This window comes from Gorilla gorilla, chromosome 5 (assembly GCF_029281585.2).
Source record: "Gorilla gorilla gorilla isolate KB3781 chromosome 5, NHGRI_mGorGor1-v2.1_pri, whole genome shotgun sequence".
Lineage (NCBI taxonomy): Eukaryota > Metazoa > Chordata > Mammalia > Primates > Hominidae > Gorilla > Gorilla gorilla.
In genome coordinates, this window is record NC_073229.2 from 192,100,355 (window position 1) to 192,122,548 (window position 22,194).

At 42.3% G+C, this 22,194-nt stretch overlaps 1 protein-coding gene and 1 pseudogene across 29 annotated transcripts in view; one reads left to right on the forward strand and one right to left on the reverse strand.

Moving 5' to 3' along the window:
* Positions 1 to 16,660: 16,660 nt before the first annotated feature.
* LOC101144114 (putative uncharacterized protein AFDN-DT) lies at positions 16,661 to 18,984 on the reverse strand (annotated as a pseudogene).
* A 237-nt stretch (positions 18,985 to 19,221) lies between these two features.
* The window catches only part of AFDN (afadin, adherens junction formation factor), a 144,296-nt gene continuing 141,323 nt past the window's right edge, over positions 19,222 to 22,194 (forward strand). For 20 of the 29 annotated variants that reach the window (XM_055392034.2, XM_031011929.3, XM_063708001.1 and 17 more), the window contains exon 1: positions 19,302 to 19,634. In XM_055392034.2, coding sequence (XP_055248009.1) covers positions 19,530 to 19,634 — 105 coding nt within the window. In that variant the 5' untranslated portion in view covers positions 19,302 to 19,529. Of the gene's footprint in view, positions 19,635 to 20,261; positions 20,326 to 22,194 lie in introns of those variants that run through there. The other 9 variants (XM_031011930.3, XM_055392043.2, XM_055392051.2 and 6 more) reach the window with 4 other exon arrangements.

A 22,194-nucleotide genomic window follows, 5' to 3' on the forward strand; every position in this document is an offset into this window, starting at 1 on the left:
GGGCCACCTCTGTCCCGACTCACCACCTGTTCAAAACAGGCCACCCTCAATGCCATAGTGTGTGGTACTTGCATTTGGGCACACTGTGAATTTTTTTTCTTATAAAGACAATAATATCATATTCATGCATTTTGATAATATGGCAATTTAATTAAGAAATAAATTGAGTTTCTGAAAAAATTTTATGTCATTATTATATATGCATTTCTGCAGAAATTTACTAGAAAATGCTTTCTAAAATTGTATTTAAACTTAAAAGATTATAGTTTATTTCTAGACATAGAAAACAATTTTACACCATTGAAATGTATGATTTTTATTCTCAATGATTATCTATTTAGTGCTAAAATATTTATACCATATGTGTCCATTTAAAAAAAAATAGGAGGGGAGTGAAATGCCAAAATTAAATGTCTAAAAAAGGCTCAGAAAGAATAAAGTAGCCACATTTTTGCTAAATCTAACCACCTCAAGAAGTGAAAACCACAACGGGAACCACTCTGCCCAGGCGTGTGGCATGGCTATATATAGAACAGGATTTGATTTGCACATTGGGTAAAATCTTGTTCTCCAGCTTTACTGAGGTATAGTTAACATATAATAACCTGCATGCATTTAAAGGGTATGATTTGTTGAGTTTTAACATATGCATACACCCATGAAAACATGATCATCAAGATAATGCCTCAGGATCTATTGTAATTCCTACTTCTCCCCCTTTCCTGGATATATGGTTTGCAAATATTTTCTTCAAGGCTGAAGTAGAATCCTGATAGCTCAAAAAAAACTCAGCCATAAATATTTCCAAATTAAATCTTCTAAGATGGCTGTGAAGTTTTATATTATTAATTGGTATAGAAAAGGAAGATACGTTATACTCCATTTTTAACTAAAGCTGTTCAATTTGATGTTTATCCCACAAAAATATGTTATATTATTTTTGAAATTATGTTTAATAATTTAAGAACAATTTTCTATTGAATAAGGATCTATTTCAGAAATATTAATTGTACAACTAACATAATGCTGCAGCTTGATTTTTTCCCTTCAGTAAAATGAACCAAGATGAGAATATTTACATCTAGAAAATGTATTATAAATATTAGCACCTCGTTAAGCATACTGAGTAGGGATAACAAAGTCTAATACTGTCCTGTCCTGTGCAATAGAATTGATATACTTCAATCACATTACAAAATTCATGTTAATTTTTTTCACTTTAAAACAAAGTTGGGCTGGGTGCGGTGGCTCATGCTTGTAAACCAAGTGCTTTGGGAGGCCGAGGCAGGAGGATCACTTGAGGTCAGGAGTTCGAGACCAGTCTAGCCAACATGGTGAAACCCCGTCTCTTACTAAAAACACAAAAGTTATCCGGGTGTGGTGGCACGAGCCTGTAATCCCAAGCTACTCGAAGGCTGAGGCAGGAGAATCGCTTGAACCCGGGAGGCAGAGCTTGCAGTGGGCTGAGACTGCGCCATTGCACTCCAGCCTGGGCAACAAGAGCGAAACTCCATCTCAAAAAAAAAATAAACAAAACAAAACAAAAAACAAAAAAAGTTGTACTACAACATAGATGAGCCTTGAAAATATCATGCTAAGTGAAAGAAATCAGTCACAAAAGACCATATATTTAAATTCGAAATGTTAGATGGACTGAACATAGTCTTAGAAAGGTGAAACTTACCAATATTGACACAAGAAGAAATAGGAGATTTTAAAAGTTCTGTCAATATTCAGGAATTATCTGTACTTCAAGCTCTCCCACTCTGACCCCACCCATCCTCCCACAAAACAAAAGTCCCAGCCCAACTAAATGTTTAAGAGAGTGTGGGGAAAGTTAGAGAATAAAAAAGGGTGGGCACTTCCCAGCAATTTTAATAAAATCAGTACAATTTAAGCATCAAACTAACAAGGACATTATAAGAAAAAAATAATAGGTCAATCTTCCTTGTACATATGTATGTAAACTTTATAAATAAAATATTAGGAAATTAAATATAGCAATGTACAAAAAGGATAATGTATCACACAATTTGGGGCTTATTCTTAAAAGTAGTGTGTTAACACTATAAAGGAGAGGAAAAGTAAGTAATCATACAACTGATAAAGAGAAAGCATTTTTTAAAAATTTAAATCCATTTATGTTAAAAAAAAAAAAACCTCTTAGCAAGCTAGGAAGAGAGTGGAACTTCATTATCATGATACAGAGTACATTTGTAAATAGCTAGGAATAGAATGCAACATCATTATTATAGTAAAGAGTATTTTTAAAAACACATTTAATAGTGAAATGTTGAAACCTTTCCATCTGAGATTAGGAAGTAAACAAGAATATTTTATATCACCACATTTATTCAGCATTAAACTAGTAATTCTAGCCAGTGCTGTAAAGAGATGCAGACTGGCTAAGAGACAATAAAACTACCACTATTTGTTGATAATATTTCGATGTAGAAAGCATAAATTATTAGAATTAAGAAGTTAGTTTAGCAAAGTTGTTAGACACAGGTGAATATTTTAAAAAATCAATTATATTCCTATGTATTAGCACAGTTGGAAAATGAAATACTAAAACAGATTCACATACAAAAGCATAAAATATTAAATACTTAACACTAAAACTTCTTTAAAAGATGCACAAGGGCTATGCAGAAAAAGCTACAACATTTTTTGGAAAAATTCAAGATAATCTAATTAAGTGAGGGGATATACCATGTTCATAGATTAGAAACGTTATTATTGTAAATATATTCATTTTCCCTGAATTGGTCTATAAATCTAATGTCATGTTGATAAAAGCCTCAGCAGGATTTTCTGTGGTAATTAACAAAATAATTCTAAAACGTATGTGGATGCACAAAGGGCCAAGAAAAGCCAAGAAAACTTTAATGGAAAGAACAAGGCAGGACTTAGTCTACTCGATATCAGAATTTATTATAAAGCTTCAGTAATTAAGGCAGTTTTTTGTGCAATGATAAACAGACTGAAAAAATAGAATAATTGGTGCATACAGACACACACATATAGATATTCCATTTCTGGTCAAAGTAATAGCACTGCAAAGTAGTGGAGATTTTTTTTTTTTTCAGTAGATGGTGCTTGAATAATTTGGACAACAACATGAAAAAAAATTAAATATAACCCTACCCTGAAGAGTTATACACAAAAGTTAATTCCAGGTATACTGCCTATTTAAATTTGAAGGGTCAAATAACAAGACTTTGAGAAAATTATATAAGAGAAAAGCCTTTAAGATTTTGGGATAGAGAAAATTGAATAGGAATAATGCTCTTTTGAGCACTAACCATAAAGAGAAAGATTGATAAATTAGACTATATTAAAATTAAAGACTGTTTTTAAATTTAAGAGTAAATGATAATACTATGAGAGTGAAAGGCAAGCCACTGAGTGGTAGCGTGGTTATATCAAGACAAACAGTCCTATCCAGTATATATCAATAGTTTCTACAAATCAATTAAGACAGACAACCCAATAGAAAAACAAGCAAGAGACACTAAGACTTCACAAAAGAGGAGATCCAAATGATCAACAAATATGTGAGAGGATGGTCATTCTCATTAGAAATGGGGAAAATGTGAATTAAGGCAATAGAATATCACTACACATCCACCAGGATGGCTAAAGGCTGACAATACCAACTGAAATCCCACTATGCTGGTGATGAAAACGTAGATTGGTTCAACCTCTTTGGGAATTTGACAGTATTTACTAAGTGTGTGTATGTGCATACCCAATGCCTCAGCAATTCCACTCATAGGCACGTGCCCAACCAACATGTGAGCTCGTGCTGCACATCCAGACACACACGTAACTACTCACGGCAGCATTCTTATGGGCAGTCAAACATTGGAAGCAATCCAAATGTTCACTAACAGTGGACATCACAGTAGCCAAACAATAGGACATTAAACAGCAATTTATATGAAATAACTGTTGCCTCATACAACCAAAGGATGAATCTTTCATACATACACAGTCACACTCAGTTCTGAGGAAAAGAAGCCAAACATACCCACAAAAATATATACTGTAGGATTCCGTTTTCACAAACTTCAAAAACAAGACAAATGAGTCTGTGATGTCAGGACAGCGTTTAACTTGAGCAGGGAGTGAAGGGAGTGACTGGGAAGAGACACGAGTGGGGCTCCGGGGTGTTGGCCATATTCTGCTGTTGTGTTTAAACCTGGGTGTGTGCACAAGTGTTCATCAAGCTGTATAATGATGGGGCATGCACTTTCCTGTATGTGTTCAACATAGAAGAACAGGAATCAATTAGGTTATCATAATAACTCAATCATTATGAAGAGGAAAATGGATGAGGTAGAATGTATAGCAAGAGCTCAGAGGAGAATATATTATCAACTGCCATGGTTGGCCTGGCTTCTTGCCAAGGAAAGAACAGAGGAAACAGAAGATGGAAAACAGGAGTTATGTTTACAGAAACCTCCCATGAGGGGGCTGAAGGGAGATCTCACGATGACAACTCATACAAGATACTGAGTCCTAATCCAGATGGGAGCAATGTGACTCCAGAGATGGAATTTTTCACCAAGATTCCCAGTGCCATGGTGCTGCCTTCTTCCCCGGAAGACAGCATGCCCAGGTGAACCTGGGTTCTTGCTTTTGTGTCTTCACATCCCTGCCCTGTTCTCAACGTTCTTCTGCCTGCATCAGTGGAGGATGCCCATTAATCCATCTTTGTGATTTCTCCAAGGATATTTAGAGGTGAATTCATAACTATCGTCTATTTCCATCTAAGAAAATACAACTGTAAACTAAAAAATAATGATTCAGCTTTTTCCCTGGAGCTGTTTCCTCAGGCACGCTAATTAAGGATTAATCCTTTTACCCCAGTGCCCTCCCTAGGAAACCTCCAAATGACTTCAGGGGAATTTCATGTAGTTAATGGTTGCTGGATCTTTCTGAGTGAGTTATCATTAAAAATACATACGTGCAAATACCTAACCCTAACCCTTATCCTAACCCTAACCCTCATCTGGTTTGCTAATAGAAAACCTTGAGAATCATTTTAGACTGAAACACTTTCTTCTGGGTTAATCACCATCGTCCTCCAAGAAAAGCCATCAACTCTGACGTCCATTTTGGTTTCGGCAAAGCAAGTCTCGTTTAAATGATTCTTCACTGATAAGAATTGGATGCTTCCCTCCTCTTTTCTGTCTGTAACTTGTTTTTTGTTTTTGTTTTTGTTTTTGTTTTTTTTTGAGATGGAGTCTCGCTCTGTTGCCAGGCTGGAGTGCAGTGGTGTGATCTCGGCTCACTGCAACCTCCGCCTCCCAGGTTCAAGCAATTCTCCTGCCTCAGCCTCCCGAGTAGCTGGGATTACAGGTGTGCACTACCACGCCCAGCTAATTTTTTGTATTTTAGTAGAGATGAGGTTTCACGGTGTTGGCCAGGATGGTCTCAATTTCCTGACCTCCTGATCCCCGCCTCGGACTCCCAAAGTGCTGGGATTACAGGTGTGAACCACTGCACCCGGCCTTGTCTGTAACTTAATATCTGTTTTGTCTTTTTTTTAAACTGATACCTTATATCTAGGCTTCAAAATTAATATTTTGCCACGTTCACCTCTCATTCTGATTTTTTTCTTCCAACCATTTACAAATGTAAAGAAGATGGTTAGTTTGTGAGCCATACAAAAACGAGAGGCAAGAGGGATTTGCCTGGCAGGTTGTACTTTGTCCACCCCTGGTCTAGAATATTAAGGATTTTCTACATGTTAATTCATAGTCTAAGGGATCCCAGAAATAGGAGCTGCTTGAGAAGATGTAGTCTGTGGTGTTGAAAATGACATACATCTAAAAGTATTTAGAATGTTTTTAATGATGGAATTCACCCTGCTGTGTCACTCTTTTATACAGGTTGAGTAGTCCCAATCCAAAAATGCAAAATGCACCCAAATCTGAAACTTTTTGAGTGCTGACAGGACATGCTAAGGAGTTGCTCATTGGAGCATTTTGGATTTCAGATTTTTGGATTAGGGATGCTGAGCTGGTAAATAGATCATGCAAAGATTCCAAAATCTGAAATTTGAGACGTTTCTGGTCCCAAGCATTTTGGATAATGAATACTCAACCAGCCTTACAACAAATAAACCAAACAATTAAACAAAAATAACTAACATTTTGACATTAATCTTTGAACAAGCATCTCTTCATGAATTTTCTATGTTTAAACAAATAGTTTTTAGCTAAAACACTTCTCTTACTCATAATTGAATATCTATACTTTGGATATTTTGTCATCTATACCCTTGGCTACAGCTCATTTTAAAATTATATTTTTTACTCTATTGCCACTTCACTATATTTAGACATTGAAATTTAAACTGTAATCTTATCTTTATTTAATGGGAAATAATGTATGTATGGGAAATTAAAAGTTAAAAATGACTGTGAAAAAATAATTGTATTATTGAGCTGAAAGCGTTCATTTCTGGAGTCTCCATCCAAATCCAAGCCTAGAATCATATACAATTCCCTTATAATTATCTTCTGAAATTTATGGTATAAAAGATGCTAATAATATATTAAATTTCTTATAGGAATTATAACCACAAATTATTGAAACTCCCTAGTACCTAACACTGTTGTTAATAAGGCATTTCTCAGTGCATTGTAGGTTTACTTTAGCCTAATGAAAAAGCTGTGATTTCAATATGTATTGATATATAATTATTTAAATAATTTAGTATCTGGCCAGCCCTGTAATCCCAGAACTCTGGAAGACCGAGGTGGGTGGATCACTGAAGGTCAGGAGTTTGAGACCAGCCTGGCCAAGGTGGCGAAACCCCGTCTCTACTAAAAAATACAAAAAATAACTGGGCATGGTGGCAGGCACCTGTAATCCCAGCTACTTGGGAGGCTGAGGCTGGAGAATTGCTTGAACCCAGGAGGCAGAGGTTTCAGTTAGCTGAGAAAGAGCCACTGCACTCCAGCCTGGGCAACAGAGGGAGACTCCATCTCAAAATAAATAAATAAATGAAAGAAAGAAAGAAAGAAGGAATTTAATAGCTAAACAATAAATTGGTTTCTTCTAGTCTAAAATGTGAGTTAATATATAATGAATGTATATTTATTCATTTCTTGATACTGAAGTAAATCTCTATTAAACAATACACATAAAAAGCCTTGAAACTAAAAATGGTCATTTACTTCAAAATAGTTAGATATGCAGGTCAAACGTTATTGGATATATATTTGAATAACTTTCAAATTCCTTATTCTAGCAGGCGTGGTGGCTCAAGGCTGCAATCCCAGCACTTTGGGAGGCCGAGGTGGGCGGATCACCTGAGGTGAGGAGTTCGAGACCAGCCTGACCAACATGGCAAAACCCTGTCTCTACTAAAAATACAAAAATTAGCTGAGCTTGGTGGTGGGTGCCTGTAATTCCAACTGCTTGGGAGGCTGAGACAGGAGAATTGCTTGAACCTGGGAGGTGGAGGTTGCAACGAGCTGAGATCCCACCATTGCACTCCAGCCTGGGTGACAGAGCGAGACTCTGTCTCAAAAAAAAAAAAAAAAAGAAAAAGAAAAAAATTTATTTTTAAAAAGACAAGAGTGTTACTATGTAACAATTTAATCAAACTATGTACATAGCTATGTTTTGCCTCATTAATTATCGTAAAAATAAATATATATCTGTGTCTTACTTTAAAGACATTATACTTTGGTAAAAATATTAGGCAGAGAAATTGTCTGTGCGGTCCTGTAATTGCAGAAAAATAAAAAGAAAATGTTATTCTTTGAAATTGCTTTAAGTTTTGTAAGTTTTCTACACCGAGAAAAATATATCAATATGAAAGGATTTAACAGTGAGCACTACAGATGTATTATTGCAGTGTTCATTTTTCTTTGACAATTCTATGAGGCATCACATCAATCATTTAGATTAAAAAATTGAGTTTCAGAAAGATGCTTGGCTATTACATGGCCGATGGCAGTTTGACATTCGAATTCAGGTCTGTGTGGCTCTAACCCAACAGATGTTTCATCGCGCAGGGGTCTCACTGTGAACCAGAGGAACGGACACGTGGCTCTAGAGGGTTCAGCAGAAGGGTGCCCTCCTGGCGGTGGTAGAGAGGTGTTTGAGCTGGGCCTTGAGTCGATGATATTTGAGCAGATGGGCCAAGTTCTCCTGCTGCAATAGGCAACCCTGAAATTTCAGTGTCTTAACACCAAAATTTCTTTCTTGTAAACTGCAAAACCCGAATCCCTCTGTGGGACCCAGCGCCCCTCCAGGGCAGCTGTCCGGTAGGCGGCGGCTGAGACCTGGCTGCTGGACTTTCCAGTTTCTCCACACCCACACTGGTGTTTCCATAGGCACTGAGGCAAGGAAAGACGGGGCTGGACTGTCGCTCCTGGCTCCTGCACACTTCCATACGGAAGTGACACGCCGGCTCCTGTGCCATTGCATTAACCAGAACTAGTCACGTGGCCACGCCTGCCTTCACAGGGTGGAAGGTGAAATTCTGTGTGCTTAGGAGAGGACAATTCAAACCGGTGTCCAGCAGAGATGGTCAGGATCTCAGCCCGCAGCTATGAGAAGGCGTCCTCCGGGTGGAGGGAAGAGTCTAGCCCCGCAGGCAAGGCAGGGAAGCAGAGGCGTGCTTCTAAGATGTCCAGAGGAGCAATCAGGTGAACTCAGAGAGGGAAAGCAACGGGGAAGCAGGTCACGGGGAGGGAGAGACAGAGCACTTGTCTTCTCCTACCTATAGAATATGTAGTTGAAACACTCACAACATATAATCTACCAAATTCATCATAGATGACTTATTGCAATTAAAACAATTATAATGCTATATTGCTGTGGTTTTTTGGGGGGGTGGGGTGCTATGTAGTATTACATATACGTATGGCTTTGAAAGCCTCCAAAGACTTTAGAAGTTTACTGCAATATTCTGAACAAATGGAAGCTCTAATGTAGTGCCCTTTAATAATTAAAAATATGCATAAAATGTTAAAATTGAATGATTTTTCTTTTTTTCCAGAAGGGCAAATACTTCTGTATGGTTTCCGACATGCAGGACTACTTAAAAAAAAAAAAAAAACTTTTCTGGACTTCCTTTTTTCTCATGTACATTTTTAACCCCTGCAGTGCCAACGTTCAAATGAAGAATGAAAACATTTCTATGTGAATGCATACTTGGAGAGAACATTCATATGCCTTACTTTAATTTTATCCTTATAACAGCTCTGTAAGGTGGGCAGTGAAGGTCTGTTGCCATCATCATGTTTCTTTTTTTTTTTTTTTTTGAGACAGAGTCTTGCTCTGTTGCCCAGGCTGGAGTGCAGTGGCGCTATCTCGGCTCATGCAAGCTCCACCTCCTGGGTTCATGCCATTTTCCTGCCTCGGCCTCCCAAGTAGCTGGGATTACAGGCACCCACCACCACGCCCGGCTAATTTTTTTGTGTTTTTAGTAGAGACGGGGTTTCACCATATTAGCCAGGATGGTCTCGCTCTCCTGACCTTGTGATGTGCCTGCCTCGGCCTCCCAAAGTGCTGGGATTACAGGCTTGAGCCACCGCGCCCGGCCATCATGTTTATTTTTCACATGAGGAAACTGAGTCTCAGACCTGTACAGACCCTTCACTGCCCTACAATTAGTGTAAGAGATGGAGCTCAAGGTTGGGAACTGTGGCGCTTAACCCAAGACTACTTTCCCACGACAATGTCTCTGACTACAGAGAGTCGATCTCTGTGCTAGTTAGGAATTGGTGGAAAGTTTCCCCTAGGAGAAAGGAGGTGCATGACACTGGGAGAGTCTCAAGGTCAAACATACAAGGTCATCTGAGCCAGTGATTCTCGAACTCAACTGAACATCAGAGTCACTCAGGGAGACTGAGAGTAAAAGATTGTTGGACTTGCCCTGAGACTCTGATTCTCTGTGTCTGCCACTGAGTTGAAGGGATGTGTATGCTGAAACAGTTTTCTGAAACTTGAACAGTGTCTTGATATTTGATGACTTTAAGGAATTATTGTCATTTTTCAAAGTATGAAAATGATATGAAGAAGATATATTTTTAAAGAGTGTCTTCCGAAGATACATCCGCAACATTTACTAATGAAATTATGTAAAGTCTGATTTGTGTTTAAAAATAATCCAGGAGCAGAGGGAGAGGGAAGGGGATAAATGAAACAGGCTGTGACAACTGAAGCCAGGTGGTGAGTGGGGAGTGGAGACAGGGACTTCCTCTGGCATTCTATTCGTATTCGATACTATTCGTATCACTGCACATTTCTATAACAAAAATGTTGCAAGAAAAGCTCCCCAGGAAATTCTGATGATCACCCGTTGGATCATTGATCTAATCCAACCACATAACTATAATTACAGAGGTTCCCTGTACACTGCCATGTCTGCTGTATTGCTACATTCTAGCTGTATTGTTCGAGGTCACTCACCTGTTTGCCCTTCTCTGCAGTGGTGCTAAAATCAGGAAATAGTTTTACCAAAACAGGGCATTGGAATATAGACAAGTGTAGGTGAGTCATGAGCAGGGGACACTTCTGGGCCTCAGATTTCTCATCTGTGGTTTGTCTCAAACTCAGAGACAGGTTTTCAGATCCCCTCTTGAGTCCACTCTCTTTCCTTCTTTTACAGGAACTTTCTCTCTCAGGCAATTTTCTCCTTTTCTTTCTCAGGTGACTTTCAGCATTTCCTTTTTGAGCTTTACCTTAGAGTTGCCTTATGGTTTTTTCAGGTGCAAATTGACTTCCATGTGTCCTGCTTGATACTTGAAAGCACTTTTAATTTGAAGACTGTTATGCTTCTTACATTCTGGAAAATTCCCAGCGATCATCTCTTTAATTATGCCTTTCCATCATTCTCTCTAATCCTCTGGAATTCTGACGAGATGAGATTAACTCCCTCAGCCTACAGCTCTTGCTCCTTAAGATCTCTCGCTTTTATAAATCTTTTTTTCTTTCCACTCATTTTACTTTCCAGATGCATTTCTCTGCTTTTTTCTTTTCGATTGGATTTCTTTATGTTCTTGTTTTATTATTTCTGCCAGTCCTTTTTTTTTTTTTTTTTTTTTTTTTTGAGACGGAGTCTTGCTGTTGCCCAGGCTAGAGTGCAGTGGCACGATATTGGCTCATTACAACCTCTGCCTCCTCGGTTCAAGTGTTTCTCCTGCCTCTGCCTCCAGAGTAGCTGAGATTACAGGCACACACCACCACGCCCGGCTAATTTTGTGTTTTTTTTGTTTTTTTTTTTTTCAGACAGTTTTGCTCTTGTTGCCCAGGCTCTAGTGCCATGGTGTGATCTCTGCTCACTGCAACTTCCACCCCCTGGGTTCAAGCGATTCTCCTGCCTCAGTCTCCCGAGTAGCTGGGATTACATGTACGTGCCACCATGCCAGGTTAATTTTGTATTTTTAATAGAGACGGGGTTTGTCCATGTTGGTCAAGCTGGTCTGGAACTCCCAACCTCAGGTGATCCGCCCACTTCGGCCTCTTCAGCCTCCCAAAGTGCTGGGATTACAGGCGTGAGCCACCGTGCCGGGCCAATTTTGTGTTTTTAGTAGAGACGGAGTTTCATCAGGTTGTCCAGATAGGTCTCGAACTTCTGACCTCCCGCCTCGGCCTTCCAAAGTGCTAGGATTATAGGCTTGAGCCACTGTGCCTGGCCCCCACCCCCCCTTTTTTTTTTTTAGAGTCGGGTTACATATGCAGGTTTGTTACGTGGATTTACTGTGTGATGCTGAGGTTTGGGCCTTGATCGAACCCATCACCCAAAGAGTGAACACAGTTCCCAGTAGGCAGTTCTTCTCTCCTTGCCCCTTTCTCCCTCCCATGGACCCCACTGCCCACCGTTTCCATCCCTATGTCCCTGTGTCCACAGTGTGTAGCTCCCACTTAGGAGAATAGGCAGTATTTGGTTTTCTGTTTCTGTGTTAATTCAGTTAGGATGATATATTTCTGCCAGTTCTTCATAACTTCTTATCCCTTTTGATGCATGTTATTCCTGCATACATTTCTTCAACATTTCCAAACATGTTTATTTTAAAGCTCTTTTCAGAATAGTTGCTGATTCAGGTGGCCCCTTAGCATTTGCTGTGTTCACGTGCATGGTAATTTTTTCTCTGCCAGCTCATCATAAGTGGGAGATTCTCTCTCTACTGTCTATCTTTCTCAGTGTCTCTCTGCTCACACCTCTGCTTAACAAAGGCACCTCGTCCGTGTGGGGCCCTCATCCAGGAACAAGCTGTGTTGCCGTGGTTGAAGGCATCAGATGCAGTTACTCGCTGCATGGCAGTTCCTGGCAGGAGGCCACATGCACGTTTTCTCTTCCTGCAGACACATGGCTTCATGTCAGTTGTGCCGGCAGCTGCAGTTGGCAGCAGCTTCCTCTCCTCCCATGAGCACTTGTGGTCCCCATCATAGTCCCCACTGCCCAACGAGAGCCCCGCTCCTCGGAGGATCTGCCTCTGGGTTCCAGACTCCAGCAGGACATTTCCTTCAGCTCCTTCTCACCATCATGCATCTCCATCCCAACACTGATCCTCAGCCGTGCCCATGCTGTTTCAAGTCTCCTACAATTTTACGTTTTCCCTCTTTATTTGTCATCTGCCATTGGCATGTATTTAGAGCAGGTGTGTGTGTGGTAAGGGTGCTTCGGGGTACATGTTTATAGAACCGTCTTAGCGGAAGTCCTTAGGCCCAGGTTTCTCCTTTCTCATAGAACTACTGCGAATGTTGAAAGCACTTGAAAAAATGTCTAAGCTGCACTCTATTTTCAAAAACAAGCAAAACCCTGTAACTTGGTAATTTTTATTTCCAGAGACACTAGCGGATAAAGAAAAGATTTTTCTTGGGAGAAGTCCTTGGGTATTCCATTCATTGGTTTGCCATGAACAACACATTTTTCAACACTTTTTTTGTTTCTATTATTTTTACTGCTGGTAAATAGCATGTTAATAGTACATTCCCCTTCATTTGGTATCTGTTTTTATTTGTTAAAATAAAATTTAATGGGAGTTTGCATTTCAAAATATTAATTTCCTAGCAAAATTTATATATTCAGCATATATTATATATTATACATATATTTTTCTAGCAGAAAAGGGCATAAGATGTAAAAAATAAAAGTTGATATATTTGTACCTTTTGCTCTTCTCAGGTGTATAAAGTTCCTCCTCTTTTCCCTAGTACTTTCTATATTATAGAACCCGTGAAAACTGGGGAGGGAATTAGGTTTATTACATTTAGTTCATTTTAGCACCCGGTTTCCATAACGCCTCCTAAATGTTTCTGGCCTTTGTACTATTAATGACAGCGAGATCATAGAGTCATATTAAAGTTGCTCAGTAGGTCAAGCCCTCTATTTTAGGAATGAGGCAAGCACAATTCTTTCTTCTTCTAGACCCATTGTTTAGAACTGTACCTTTTATTATCAAGAAAAAAGGTGAAAGGCTGGATGGAAAACCTCCACGGCCTCCAGACTGTGGACTCTCTACCCTTGTAAAGACCACTCACCTGAGTAAAGTCTAGTCTCAGCCGCTAGGACTAGACTAGCTGTAGAAGCTGTGTGCTGGGTACCCCTACCCCGCCCCCCAGTACACAGCCATCTTCAATCTAGCCAATGAGCGTTTATTAAATATCCACTAGGTACACAGAACTGTACCCTCTGCTAGAAGCGGGGCACGGAATCAAACATCAGTAAGATGGGTCCCCAACACCAAGGGGAACAGAACTCGTGAGGAAAAAGGCACATTCAGAATTTCAAGTCAAAACCAAATTCAAGGTAGCAGCTAAAATCAAAGTGCCAAGTATTAAGGGATCAGGAAAATATGGGGAGATGGCAACAAAAGAACTAGTACAGTTTAGTTGATCGGTTTTTTTTTTTTGAGACGGAGTCTCGCTCTGTCGCCCAGCCTGGAGTGCAGTGGCGCTATCTCAGCTCACTGCAAGCTCCGCCTCCGGGGTTCACGCCATTCTCCTGCCTCAGCCTCCGGAGTAGCTGGGACTACAGGCGCCCGCCACCACGCCCGGATAATTTTTTTTGTATTTTTTAGTAGAGACGGGATTTCACCCTGTTAGCCAGGATGGTCTCGATCTCCTGACCTCGTGATCTGCCCACCCCGGCCTCCCAAAGTGCTGGGATTACAGACGTGAGCCACCGCGCCCGGCCAGTTGATCGGTTTTCAAAGTGGGAAACCGAAACTGACGAAATGGGCCACTGGAGGGAGAAATTCTGGAAGTGAGAGCACTTCCAGAGCAGCATGCAGCGACACCTCGCACGGCTAAGGATGGACAGAATGCGGAAAGGAGGACAAGCAGGCAGGCAGGGGAGACGCCCTTTCACAAATCTACTCACAGCCTGATATTCTTTCATTATTTTCAGGATATATATGATCACATTTTAACTTAGTCTGCAACATGTACTGAATAAAAAGAAGATAGTGCAAAGCAATTCTCCAACACAGTAAAAGGTAAGTGACCCATGTTTACGGTATAATCCCCTTCTAATACCTTCCATACACACACACACACACACACACACAACCATTTCATTTCTTTGCATTGTGTGTATTAGTCCATTCCATTCTTGCATTGCTATAAAGAAATACCTGAGACTAGGTAATTTATAAAGAAAAGAGGCTTAATTGGCTCATGGTTCTGCAGGCTGTACAGGAAGCATGGCTGGGGAGGCCTCAGGAAACTTACAATCATGGCAGAAGGCAAAGGGGAAGCAGACATGTCTTACATGGCTGGAACAGGAGGAAGCTGGGGAACGGAGGTACCACACACTTTTAAACAACAAGATTTAGTGAGAACTCCATCACCAGAATAGCACCAAAGGAGGAAATCCGCCCCCATGATCCAATCCAATCACTTCCTCCTAGGCCCCATCTCCAACACTGGAGATTACAATCCGACATGAGATTTGGCTTTGGCATACAGATCTAAACCATATCACAGTGTAAATATGTTGTTTATGTATTTCAGATTTAGCTTTTTCCTTCCAGTAGCATCTTAGTTTATAAAATGCCAGAGAACATGTCTTTCTGGGTTGGTAAGATTATATACATATATATTTTAAATAAGTACGATTAAATTCCTATTTTAAGGACTGTTTATAGCACTAATTTCTGTGTAAAAACTCACTTCCTGAAAGTTCTAACCTAAAATGTGACTAAATATTAGGAACACGGGAAAGCAATGAAGGAAGCGAGTTGAAAGATATATTTCTTCATTTTCCAATAAAGTAGCACATACCCTACTTATGAAAAACTCATCCTCTAGAATTTTTTTTGCTTGTTTGTTTAAAAAATGAAATTAACAACACTGGCCTTTCTAGCAATGGGTTAAGCAAAGGAGAGTTTGGTTATTTAACTTTATAGATCAACTAATTAGATTAACTTTCACATGCATGGGCTACTATAGAAGGCTGCCTGCCCTAGAAGGTCTGCTATTGGACCTTTATTAAATCCTTTTACTTTACTTTTTTTGCTAAAGACCATCCTCTAAATTGATATATCTACTAAAAGGACTTGTAAGATGATTTATACAGTAATATTGACACTTTTCAAAATTCGATTAATTTAATAAAATATGGAATTTATTGGTGGCTAGAAAATTAAATGACCTAGGGTACTAAATATAGTTGATATAGTTAAACATAGTTGATATGTTTGTATCTTTTTTTTTTTTAGATGTATTAATCTTTTCCCTGGTACCTACTATTTTCTAGAGGCTGTGAAAATTGGGGCAGGAAAAGGTTTATTTCATGTGGCTGGTCTCAGAACCTGGTTTTCATAATATTTCGAAAAAAAATTTAAAGTAAGTGCAAAGTTTAATCAGAAATTCAAAAATATTATTACTTTCTGTCCTCATATTTATTCCTATTATGTGGTACTTCTTTTTTTAAGAGACAGTCTTGCTCTGTTGTCCTCTATTACCTGGTACTTTTAGGTTTTACGTAGATTTTGGTTTTAGATAGGAGATACTTAAAAATATTAGTATATCAGTGCTGATTGAAATAGAAGCTGTAAAACTTTTTGAACAGTGCAACTAACAATAATATACGTTTAAAAGGAAAACTAAAATTATAAAGTAGAAACTTAAATTTTCAAAAACTGACTTATAGATTAAAAAGGTCTTTTTCAACCTCGCCCAGTGCAGGTTTGTTTAGCTTCAGTCCAGTCCTTTATCTTGCATTTCAGTCTCACCATGTATAAAATGGAATTAATAACAGAAAAGCCCATTCTTTTATTTATTTATTTATTTTGAGACAGAGTCTTGCTCTGTCGCCCAGGCTGGAGTGCAGTGGCACGGTCTCAGCTCACTGCAACCTCCGCCTCCCGGGTTCATGTCATTCTCCTGCCTCAGCCTCCTGAGTAGCTGGAACTACAGGCACCCACCACCATGCCCAGCTAATTTTTTTTTTTTTTTTTGTATTTTTAGTAGAGACGGGGTTTCACCATGTTAGCCAGGATGGTCTTGATCTCCTGATCTCGTGATCCGCCCGCCTTGGCCTCCCAAAATGCTGGGATTACAGGTGTGAGCCACTGCGCCCGGCCCTATTTTGTTTTTATACAGCATTTCTTGGATATCATTTAAGTACAATTTTTAGATGTACCAGAATCCAGTGGTGCAATGAGAATAGAAGATGGTAGAATGTTTACCTTTTATTGTTCTAGGTGGTTATCAAAATTAACATACGGCTCAGAATATCATCCTGGAGTCTTGACCGATGACAGCGAAATGATTTGTCAGCCTGGAAATTTTCATGTCCTAAACATATACCAGTTATGGGAGTGTTCATGATTTAAGAATCATAGGTATTCTATGAATTTTTGGCTGCTTTTAAACACTTGTCAATAAACTAATGTTGGTTGGGACCTACAATGAAGTGTAGTTTAGATATTGATATACCACTCATACATAATACAAATGGGGACTTTTAATGACAGTCAGAAAAACAAGAATGATTCACATTAATTTCGAGCCTTCTATGTGTCCTGCATCACCCAGTAGGTATTTCACATATTCTATATGTTTTTTATTACAAAAATAACACTGCAGAGAGCCCATAACTGTTTTCCAGGAATCCTGAATTTTCTCTTTAGTGATGCTACACATACTTACTTTGGACATCAGCAATCTAACTGCAGGCTTTGCAAACTCATTCTTCAAGAGGCAAGTCATTCTTGGTAACAGCATCCTCAGGAATGAAGCTCCTGCAGTTGAGGTTCAGTGAACGCTGTGTCAGGGATCTGCGCAGCACGTGTGGAACCCAATGAGAGTCCTTGCTGTGCAGGCACGGGGATGCTCACATAGTAAAAACTCGAGTCCATCGGGAAGCCCAGGAACTGAAAGGCATAAAGAAACCGAGTGCTAGAACACGAAGATGCCGTTTAGACACAGATGCTTTTCTGCAAGTCACCACACTTTAAAAACGGAGACTAGCGATCTATTGAATAATTCATTCCCTCATGGCACTGGTTCAATACCCCAGGCTCCTCTGCTGAGAAGCCTCCTTATGTAGCTGTACTGGACAAGTGCGGTAGAAAAAACAGAACCCAGTGGGGATGACAGAATTCTCTAATTGTGTGCAAAAGAGGAAATCCAGTTGGTGGAGAGAAAAATTATTTCCACATTGAAAAAAAAGTAATGACAAAAATAAAAAGGCTTTGTCAAATATAGTTCACTCTTCTCATTACTTGCCTTAGTGTTTCAAAGATAAACGCTTTTTGTTACAACACATCACAGATAACGCAACTTCGCCTGACTGAACCCGGCGTGGGGAGACTGCTGAGATGCGCTCTGCAGCCAAAACAAAGGGTGGGGGAGGGGAGGGGCAGTTACAAAAAAGACACCTAATGAAAAAAAATCCCTACAATTCACAAAGCTTGCTACTGAAATTAATTTCAGGTTTCCACGTCCACGGGGACACGTACAGGATTTAAAATGACGCTCACGTGGCATCTCTCAGGGCCAACTGGGGCGCATCAAAGCTTCCCCTCGACGTTTATTAACTCTGCAGTCCGTTCTCTACGTCTGCGAAGGACTGGCAGATAACAATGTGTCTGAGAGAAGAGGCGTTTTCTAAGGAGACACACAAAGGCAGTGGGACCCTCCAACCTCACTCTGTGAGAGGAACACCGCACAGCAGTGTGGGGGCTCGAACACCCCAAGAGCGGCGGAGCGCGGTTCAGAAAACATGACCCTTGAAATGCACACAAAGCCTAACAACGTGTCCTCCGCGGAAGAAAACAGCTTGAAAAGGTCGGCTTTGAAGTGACCCCAGCGGAAAGGAATCACCCTGGAAGAAACACGCAGCAGCCCCGGGGCAATGCGCGGGCGGGAGGAGCAGCGAGCGCGCGGAGCGCAGGGCCCTTCGGAGAGGGCGCTGCACCCGCTCTGCGCTCCGTACCTGTGCCGCCACGCCCACCTGTCCCCTGCTGAGCCTAGCGCCGCCCATTTAGACCCAGCACCACCCGTCCGGACCGAACCTAGCACCGCCCGTCCGGACCCAGCACCGCCCATTTGGATACTGCACCGCCCGTCCAGACCCAGAACCGCCCGTCCGGACCGGACCCAGTACCGCCCATCGGACCCAGCGCCGCCCATTTAGACCCAGCACCGCCAGTCCGAACCGAACCTAGCACCGCCCATCGGACCCACCGCCCGTTCGGACCCAGCACCGCCGGTCCAGATCCAGCACTGCACCCCCATTTGGATCCAGCACCGCCCGTCCAGACCCAGACCCGCCAGTCCGGACCCAACCCCGCACCGCCCATCGGATCCGGCGCCGCCCATTTAGACCTAGCACCACCCATCCGAACCGAACCTAGCACTGCCCATCGGACCCACAGCCCGTCCGGACCCAGCACCGCCCGTGCACACATCCATCACCACCCATTTGGACCCAGCACCGCCCGTCCCCGCCCGTCCGGACCGAACCCAGCACCGCCCATCGGACCCAGCAGCGCCCATTTAGACCCAGCACCGCCCGTCCAGACTCTGCACCGCGCGTCCGGACCGAACCCAGCACCGCCCATCGGACCCAGCAGCGCGCGTCCGAACCGAACCTAGCACCGCTGGTCGGGACAGAACCCGGTACCGCCGGTTGGGACCCACCACCGCCAGTCCAGACGGAACCCTAGCACCGCGCGGGGTCCGCCCTCCGACACCTCCCTCCCTGGCGGCCGCGGCAGCAGCACCTAGTGGAGCGGCCCGGAGGTGCGGCGGCGGCGCGTGGGGCGGCGGCGCGCACGGCGGGCGGGGGCGCGCACGGCGGCGGGCGGGGCGCGGGCGGGTGCGGGCGCCGGGCGCACACCGGCCGGCGGGGCTGAGGCGGTGCGGCGCGGCGCGGCGCGGACTGAGCCCCAGGCGGAGGCCAAGTCGGAGGACGCGGCGCGGCCGCGGAGACGGAGGCGGCCGGCGGGGGGTGGCGAGGGGCGCCGGCCCCCGCGGACCTGTTGTCCTCGGCCCGTCCTCCGGCCCCGGCCCCGCGCGGCTGAGGAGGCGCGGCCAGGACCATGTCGGCGGGCGGCCGTGACGAGGAGCGGCGGAAGCTGGCCGACATCATCCACCACTGGAACGCCAACCGGCTGGACCTGTTCGAGATCAGCCAGCCGACCGAGGTGAGCAGCGCCGGGCGCGGGGCCTGCGCGACCCCCGCCCGCCGCGCCGCGCCCCGCCCCTCCCCCCCTGCCGCCGCCCGCCAGCCGCGGACCCGCCCTCCTTTCCCCCTCCCCCCACTCCTCCCCTTCTCTCCCCTCCCCCTCCCCCAGGCCCACCGCGGGCCCCGGCGTCCCCCGCAGCCCCCGTCCCCCTGCCGCGGTGTATCCCGGGGTCGCGGGGGCTGGCGGGGCGCGGCAGTCACCTGTTCCCCTCTCCGGCCGCTCACCTGGTGGCTCACCTGGGCCGCCGCCCCCACCCCCGCGAGCGCGGCGCGGCCCCGGCCTCATCCCCGGCGGCGCGGGGGGCGCGGGGGCGCGCGGGGCCGGCGCCCTCCACCTGCAGCCCGGTTGTGGCTCGCGGCGCCCCTTCGCCGTGGCCGGGATGGAGCCTGTGACGCGCGCTGTGCTTCGGGTTCATAAACTTGCAGGCTGCCAGCTGGGAGGGGAAAGTCAGCATCACAGAGTTCGGGAGGTGCGGGCTCCCTGATGGCACAGGCCCGGAGTCGGACTCCTCCGAGGAAAGGCGCGCCCTCTCCACCTTCGGGGCCGCGAGGAACGGCCCGTCCTCTGCGGCGGCCTCTGCCCGGAGGGAGGCGCCGGCCCCAGGCTGGCTCCCTGAGAGGAGGAGGAAATCACGCTCGCTCCTGGCCTGGTAACAATGGGGGTTGTTTATAGCAAAGCTGCTGAAAGCGTTCCGAGCAGCTTTTAAAAAAATGTTTGAGTCCAAGTCCACTAGGAAGGGCTCCGTGGAGAGGGGAGGGAGGTGAAGGGTCGGGGAGCAGCCTGTAAATCGCTCCGCAAGGGTCGGTTCCGCGCTCTGTTCAATCGGTGGCTGCACAGACTTTAACAGCATAAAAAAATTTCAGTCAATATTTGTGCCCGTTTAGGAAATCATTTTAATAGCGTCTATTTTTGATTTGTTGTAATAGGTAATTTATAGTTAATACTTGCTATAAAATATTAGCTCCTAGGCAACAAAACATGTTTGGCAAATTTGAACATTCTTACGAAATTTAATCCTTTTATCATTAAATTCCACTTTATGTTTTTGAGAAAATTTGACTATTGCTTCTCTGATTTCTTGAGTTTTTGCCAGTCATGGGAAGGACTCTATTTCTTCTGTTTTCATCTGTACCTGTGACTGCACTTGACGTGGGTAGCTAGCCATTTGTCTTAATCCTTAGTTGAATACTGACACACGTCATTAAGCTCAGGTTGCCAATTTGAGCATAGATGTTATGTTAAGTTACTCCTGATTCATTCATCTTCTGTAATGATTTTATGAGTTAGGTTCTAGTAAGCGAGTTAGTACTATGTACTTAAGTGTTTGTTCATAGACTATTTAGTATATCTTTAGAAAGGTGACATGATAATTTAGTTTCAGGATTATGTTTTCTTTCAGAATAATGAATTCATTTTTCTTTTTATCACAAGATAAAAAAAATTGACCATAAAACATTTTCTTGGTGTGTAGTTTTTTTTTGTTTGTTTGAATGGATTTTTTTCTTGAGAGATTTCTCAAGTCTGGTGGAAAGGAATCTTTTTTCAGTTTAATAAAGAGAATTCAGCTTTTTGGGATTTTGAATTGAGTTAGCATTAAAAAAATCTCAAATCAGAAACATTATAGTTCATTGATTTAAACTCTATTTTAAGCACTCAATTGAAACTTTTTATTTCTTAGTGATATGACTAGTTTTTAAAATTGGCCTGTCATTTGGAAAGCTATTTTTTCAGTTATACTGTAGGTGAAAGTTTGCTTTGTACATACATTGAAGCAAAACAAGAATTGAAGGACTTGGAAAAAAAGATGATATATTTCATTTCCTAATTTTTCTCCCTACTTATATCTGAACATTTCTATTTTTAGAAATTATTCTTCAGAATTGTATTAGAAGCCTTTCATAATGAATTGGTTTTTAAGAATGTCCATATATTGGTTTTTTAGCTTTTTCACTATATAGTGGCTGGCTCACATTTCTATTTTGTTTTCTCGAGAACTTTCCTGTACTATTAAATTTATTCTGGTCCTAGTTAAGCTTTGCATTTAACATACTGTATCTTTTATTATGATGTAGGTAAAGTTAATATGAGTAATTCAGCCAGTATTTCAAGGCCAACAGTTTCAATTTGCTTTGTCTAAGCTCGTGTGAATTTTTTTTTTTTTTAACCATCTAATGATTATTTTTACTCTATTTGGCCATCACAAGTCCAATTTTTTAGTTTTCTGCAAGAACAGAAACATTGTACTGGTCCTTATCAGATGTTCAGTAAATGTTGAACAAATTCACTGCAGGAGTTGATTTGTAGAAATAAGATTTAAGCCTTGTATTTATTTATTTGGGTAATCTTTTTATGTGTGTGAGAGTATAGTTATGGGTTTTCTTTTGTTTTGTTTTTTTGGGTACGGTGATAAGTATCTTTTTTCAAATTTTATAACTTCATTAATCATCTGTGATTGGTGGTTTCAGGCAGCTTTGATAAACACTGATAATTTTGTGGTTTCTGTGTTTAGGAAGATGAT